The sequence below is a fragment of the Pleuronectes platessa genome, chromosome 1 (genome assembly GCF_947347685.1).
Source record: "Pleuronectes platessa chromosome 1, fPlePla1.1, whole genome shotgun sequence".
Taxonomy (NCBI): Eukaryota; Metazoa; Chordata; class Actinopteri; order Pleuronectiformes; family Pleuronectidae; genus Pleuronectes; species Pleuronectes platessa.
Window position 1 is genome coordinate 31,271,365 of NC_070626.1, and position 6,390 is coordinate 31,277,754.

Consider the following 6,390-nt stretch of genomic DNA (forward strand, 5'->3'; position numbering starts at 1 on the left):
CCTGTTTCTTTCTATACTTATCAACTCTCCAACGTGTTTCAATAAGACTGTGTCTTATTTTGAAAAGCTGAGGAGGACGAGTACACGGCCTCAGTCCACATGTTATTTACTGACACTTTCTTTCTTAGTGATCAGGAGCAGGTGAGTGCAGGTGAATGGAGCTGATGAGGTGGACGTGACTGACAGGCTGGGTGAGTGACAGATGACTGAGGGACAGTGAGCAGAGCAGAACTGAGACAATTTAAATAAATAATGACCGAATAAGAAAGAAAGTTGGAAAAGTGAAGAAGGATTTAAGGACCTCAGAGTCTCCAGTCGACAGTTTGGACTCTCCAGGCCAGAACACAGCAGCTTCACTCCTGAATCCTGCAGGTAGTTTCCGCTCAGATCCAGTTCCCTCAGATGTGAGGGGTCTGACTTCAGAGCTGATGCCACGACTTCACAGTGAGTCTCTGAGAGTCGACAAACACAGAGTCTGTAATGAATGAGTTATCTGTTAGAACAAAATCAGAAAACACAACATTCATACAAAACGTGATCATGTGACCCTCACCCTGGTAAATCCCCTTTTTGTTTCATGAACATGTTAAAAACTCCCCAAGAGAATCCTTTCAGATTTGGTTCAAGCGTTCATTCAGACTGACGGAGGAACTCATTATATTCAGGTGGTCAAAGATCAAAGGTCTACCAACATGTTTCTGGCCTCTTGCACATGATGTCTCAAGTCTGTCTTTAGGGGATTTCTTCACATTTTGACCACTTGGACTCAAAGATAAACTGATTCGATTTCAGTGCTCAAAGATCAAAGGTTACAGTGACCTCATATTATTGTGAATGCAACATGTCAGGAACCTGGAGGGACGGACACTGCACTGGTTGGTGGTGGCGTACAAATACAGGGTGGTAATTATAATTTGCCAAGTGTTAGGAATTTAAATTTTTGCTAGTGTGGGTCTGACTGAACTCTTAACAAATAAAGATAGTAGGGGGTGCATGAACAGTTTGGGCCAGATAAATTCACACAAATGAGTAATAATAACCTTTTCCTTCGGAGTGTTTAATCTTGAAATTAGAATGTATGTGCGTCACTTTGTTGTTTTGTTGTTTTGGTTTAGTTTTTTTTAATGTCTTTACAAACAGAACCTACAGCCGATATAACAGGAACATAATATTCCTTACTCAAATGGACAACACCACATGGCGTCAGCTGTGTCAAGGCTGTCATGAAGAGAACATTTTGCTTAGCAACTATCAGACGAGTGAGACTGGGAGTGGCTCCTGGTCACTTCCTTATTCCAATGCCAAGAGGATGGACTACCTACTGTTATAAGACGCCAGCTGTTTGAAGCGTCCTGATGCGACTCAAGACTGCCCCATCGCTGCTAGATTTCTGGGGCAGTGTGTTGGAAGCCCATTGCTTTGCTGAACTTTCCATACCCTGTCATTGCTTCTTAAATAAATATTTGATTGATCAGAACCAAGTTCGGCTCTTCTCATATTTAGGATAAACGACCACGCAACAACACGAGAGAAGAATTGGAAACGATATTTCCATTTCTGCTTCTTCAGTTTAAAGGAACAGTCAGTGATTCTCATCCTAAACATTGTTTACTCATTGTGGTTGAGTGGGGATGACACACGCACACACGGGCACACGCACACGCACACGCACACGCACACGTAGCCACTTGTCCCTTAGCGGTCTCAGAGGCCTGGAGCCAATCTCAGCTGACACTGAATTTCAGTCTCCAATCAAACTAACTCCGATCTCCATGTCTTTGGGTTTGTGGAGGAAGCTGGAGAACCCAGAGAAAACCCTGCAGGCACCAGGAGAAACTCCTCCTCACAGAAAGGCTGCACTAACAGTGTTGACCATTGCAACACCATGCTGCCCAAAACAATGAGAATCATTTTACTCTGAGTGTATTTGAAAAACGACTCATCTCCACTGATTGAACATGTTATTGGTCATGTTTGGACTCACCGAGCCTTCCTGCAGTTCCTCACAGCTGGGATCAGTCTCCATCGACCCTGATCTGATGTCTTGAACTTCTCCAGGTCCAACTCGTCCAGAACCTCCTCTGACATCTGCAGCATGTAGGCCAGAGCTGAGCAGTGGATCTCAGAGAGTTTCTCCTTCGATCTGTTCTCTGACGTCAGGAACTGTTGCATCTGCTGATGAACAGAGTGGTCGTTCATCTCAGTCAGACAGTGGAAGATGTTAATGCTTCTATCAGGAGAAATGTCATCACTCTCCATCTCCTTCAGGTTGTTGATGACTCTCTGGATGTTCTTTGGATTGTTCCCTGTCCGACCCAGCAGGCCTCCTAAGACCCTATGGTGGATCTTTTGATTGTTCCCTGTCCGACCCAGCAGGCCTCCTAAGACTCTTTGGTTGGACTCCAGACTGAGGCCATGAAGGAAGCGAACAAACAGGTCCAGATGACCATTTGTACTGGTGAGGGATTTCTCCATGGTTCTCTTCAGGAGGTCATCCAGGGAGAAGGCACTGTCTGTGTTCCCATATGTTCCCAAGAAGTTGTTGAGTTCTTCTGTGTTCCTCTTGGTGAAACAGTAGAACATGTAGACTGCAGCCAGAAACTCCTGAACGCTCAGATGAACAAAGCAGTAGACTGAATTCTGGAAGATCACACACTCTTTTCTGAAGATCTCAGTACAAACTCCTGAGTACACTGAGGCCTCTGTGACATTAAGACCACACCGCTCCAGGTCTTCTTGGTAGAACATGATGTTTCCTTCCTCCAGATGTTTAAGTGCCAGCCTCCCCAGCTTCAGGAGAACGTCCCTGTCAGCCTCAGTCAGCTGCTGTGGAGTCGTCTCATGTCCCTCACCGTACTTGTTGTTCTTCCTCTTTGTCTGAACCAGCAGGAAGTGTGAGTACAGGTCAGTCAGGGTCTTCGGCAGCTCTCCTCTCTGGTCTGTGGTCAACATGTGCTCCAGAACTGTAGCACTGATCCAGCAGAAGACTGGGATTTGACACATGATGTGGAGGCTCTTGGACGTCTTGATGTGTGAGATGATTCTGCTGCTCAGCTCTTCATCACTGAATCTCCTCCTGAAGTACTCCTCCTTCTGGGCGTCAGTGAAGCCTCGTACTTCTGTAACCCTGTCAACACATGCAGGAGGGATCTGATTGGCCGCCGCAGGTCTGGAGGTTATCCAGACGAGAGCCGAGGGAAGCAGATTCCCCCAGATGATGTTTGTCAGCAGCACGTTGACTGATGACCTCTGTGTGACCTCAGACACAAGCTCCCTGTGGTTGAAGTCCAGAGAAGGTCTGCTTTCATCCAGGCCGTCAAAGATGAACAAAGGTTTACAGACAGCGAGCGTCTCTGCAGTGAGCTTCTGTAACGCTGGATGGAAAACACGGAGCAGCGTGAGAAGACTGTGCTGCTGGTCCTTCACCAGGTTCAGCTCCCTGAACGAAAGCACAGTCAGCAGACCCACATCCTGGTTCTCTAAACCCTCTGCCCAGTCCAGAGTGAACTTCTGCACCGAGAAGGTTTTTCCAACTCCAGCGACGCCGTTGGTCAGGACGACTCTGATGCTGCTCTGCTGGTTAGTGGAGGCTTTAAAGATGTCGTGGACCTTGATGGGAGTGTCGTGGAGGATCTTCTTCTTGGAAGCCGTCTCAAGCTGCCTCACCTCATGTTGAGTATTAACCTCTTCACTCTGTCCCTCTGTGATGTAGAGCTCAGTGTAGATCCTGTTGAGGAGGGTTCTACTTCCTGTTTCATCACTCCCTTCAGTCACATGTTCACATCTCTTCCTCACACTGAGCTTATGTTCATCTAGAACCTCCTGCAGACCACGATCTGCTGAAAGACAAGAAACAATGTGAGAGACAGAGAATCTGAGAATCTGCTGATTGTTTTCATCAGATACAGAAAAACTACAGAAAATAAAAGCTTTTTAACTTTGTGCTTTTATAACGATGTTAAATGTTGATGCTGTATGAAGGAACAAAATAAAACCACATGTGCTGCTCTGACCGGCTGTCTGACCTCCAGCTCCTGTTCTGGATCTTTGTCCACACTTGGCACAGGAGGAATGTTCTGAAGAACCAGACTGGTCCCAGTATGAGGTGATGCACTGTCTGCAGAACGAGTGTCCACAGCTGGTGGAGACTGGATCCTTCAGGACGTCCTGACACGAAGCACAGCAGGACGACTGCTCCTCCTCAGAAACATGACTCCTCTTCTTCTCCCTGTGTAGACATTTCCTGATAACTCACATGTCACTGGTTGTCATTACTTCTGTCAAGGAGGTTTTGTTTTCACCCGTACGTTTGTGTGTAGTTGGTTTGTTCGTTAGAGGGATTATAAAACACCATTGAACAGATGACCAGTAAACTTTGTGGAAGGATGTGGTCCGTGAACCAGATCGTGGGGGGGGGGGGGGGGGGTCCTCTTTCAGAGACAATTTCAGAGGACTGATGTTTACCAATGTGGAAGATCCAAAATGAGTCTCTAGTTGATTTCAAAGTGGTTTCATAAGGAGCGTGTTGGTTCTTGGTGGAGGTCTGAGCTGTTTTAGTGATTCTGAGAGATTAGTCACCAATTTCAATGAAGCTGTGTCCTATGCAGGGGCCACACTAGAGGAAACTAAATCCTCTTCAGATCAGGTCATAGTAGAAAGAGTCTCTTACTCTGTGTGTGAGGGTCCAGGTTCATTACTGAAGTCTAGGGGAAGATCTTTGGACCAGTAACTCTTCAGAGACACACAGCTAGACCCTGGAGACTCTGCTCTCAGTCTGTGGTCCTGACCTCTGCAAACACAAACATGTTTTACTCAGAACAAATCATTCACTGGTTCATTCTCTGAGGATTAAGTCTGGGGCTTCACAGGTTTGTAGCAGGTCTCTTACTTTGTGTGTGAGGGTCCAGGTTCATTACTGAAGGTTAGAGGCTGATTCATGGACCGGTCACTCTTCAGAGACACACAGCTGAACACTGGAGACTCTGCTCTGTCTTCCTCTTCCTCCTCATAACCACTCATCTTCAGTCTGAGAGGAAAAAAACTGTGAGCTCAAAAGAATCAGGGCTAACCAGTCTGTTCAAGAAACACACCCAAAAACACCAAGCGAGAAGACACACACACACACACAACACACATACACACACAAACACAGACACACACCAGCTAAGGTGACTGTAACATATGATTCTGAAATCACGTTCTGTTATTAAACACTTGATGAACAGATTTAATGAAGATTAAACTGTGAGTTTACTCTGTTAATTAGTCCTTTGAAGGCTCTTTGTTCCACAGCTGCTGTTCACATCTGTCTCTGGGATCCGATCACATGACACTACGTCTGTCACCAGGTGTGAACTGACAAACTTAGAGTTGTGTGATCAGCAGACGGATGTTAACAGCAGGTGTGAGATTGAGACAGTAAAACCTTCAGAAAGTTGTATTCACACTCACCTTCTCACTTTTCTTCCTTCTGCTCATCCAGGTGAAAATGGAGTCTGACACTTCCCTGTTCTCAGGCTCCTCCCCTCTCTCTCTTTACAGTAGATATGAGAGTTGCTCACAGACTGTTACGGTTTGCGGGAGGAGATGGACCCAGGATGCAGAGCTAAAATTAACAACTAAAATGACAGGACATCACAGTACCCCCCCTCAAGGACCGGATTCCAGACGGTCCATAACCGAAACGGGTGGGAGGAGGGGGGAACTGGAGGAGAGAATCCGGTCCTTGAGGGGGGGTACTGTGATGTCCTGTCATTTTAGTTGTTAAATTTCAGTCATCAGTGTATTTTCTGTTTCTTGTTTTATTTTGTAGTATCTGTCCCTTTTGTGTGGTTTCTATCTTCACTTCCTTTCGGTGATTGTCTTCCCAGTCCTCATGTGTTTCACCTGTGGTTAATTGCTCCTGCCTTCCCTCTGTGTCGCTATTTAAGCCCCTGTGTTCCCCAAGCCCTTTGTCGGTTCGGACTCGTGGTTGTGCTACTCGTTGTCCACACGGTTCCACACGGTTCCACACGTGATAGATATGGTTTGTTTGTCTCTTCTGTCTCGACCAGCTTCTCCTGCTTCCTTGTTCTCTGTGCGCCTTGTCGCCAGAACGTACCTGTTAGTGTTAGTGTTTTGTTTTTGTCTTGTTTAAAGCCTTTTATTATATTAAATACCTTTTTGTTTGTAACCTCTGCATCCTGGGTCCATCTCCTCCACTAAACCTTAACACAGACCAGTTAAAGCTCCAGTGTGTAAGACTCAGGTGAACGGATCCATCTTTGGAAATTAAAATCAAAATAATCCTGGTGATGTTTCCACTAGTGTGTTTGATCTAAATTGAATGACTCACAGTTTTCTTTACTCTACAATGGGAAGATCTGTATCACGTTATAACTAAGAAACAGT

At 45.9% G+C, this 6,390-nt stretch overlaps 1 protein-coding gene across 5 annotated transcripts in view; it reads right to left on the reverse strand.

The window, feature by feature from the left end:
* LOC128443015 (NACHT, LRR and PYD domains-containing protein 12) overlaps positions 1 to 5,493 on the reverse strand; it is a 37,305-nt gene extending 31,812 nt beyond the window's left edge. For 4 of the 5 annotated variants that reach the window (XM_053425737.1, XM_053425728.1, XM_053425712.1 and 1 more), the window contains exons 1-6: positions 5,452 to 5,493; positions 4,889 to 5,041; positions 4,670 to 4,789; positions 4,014 to 4,228; positions 1,985 to 3,836; positions 302 to 475 (exon numbers count right to left, since the gene is read on the reverse strand). In XM_053425737.1, coding sequence (XP_053281712.1) covers positions 302 to 475; positions 1,985 to 3,836; positions 4,014 to 4,228; positions 4,670 to 4,789; positions 4,889 to 5,019 — 2,492 coding nt within the window. In that variant the 5' untranslated portion in view covers positions 5,020 to 5,041; positions 5,452 to 5,493. The remainder of the gene's footprint in view (positions 1 to 301; positions 476 to 1,984; positions 3,837 to 4,013; positions 4,229 to 4,669; positions 4,790 to 4,888; positions 5,042 to 5,451) is intronic. The other variant, XM_053425720.1, reaches the window with a different exon arrangement.
* Positions 5,494 to 6,390: the final 897 nt, after the last annotated feature.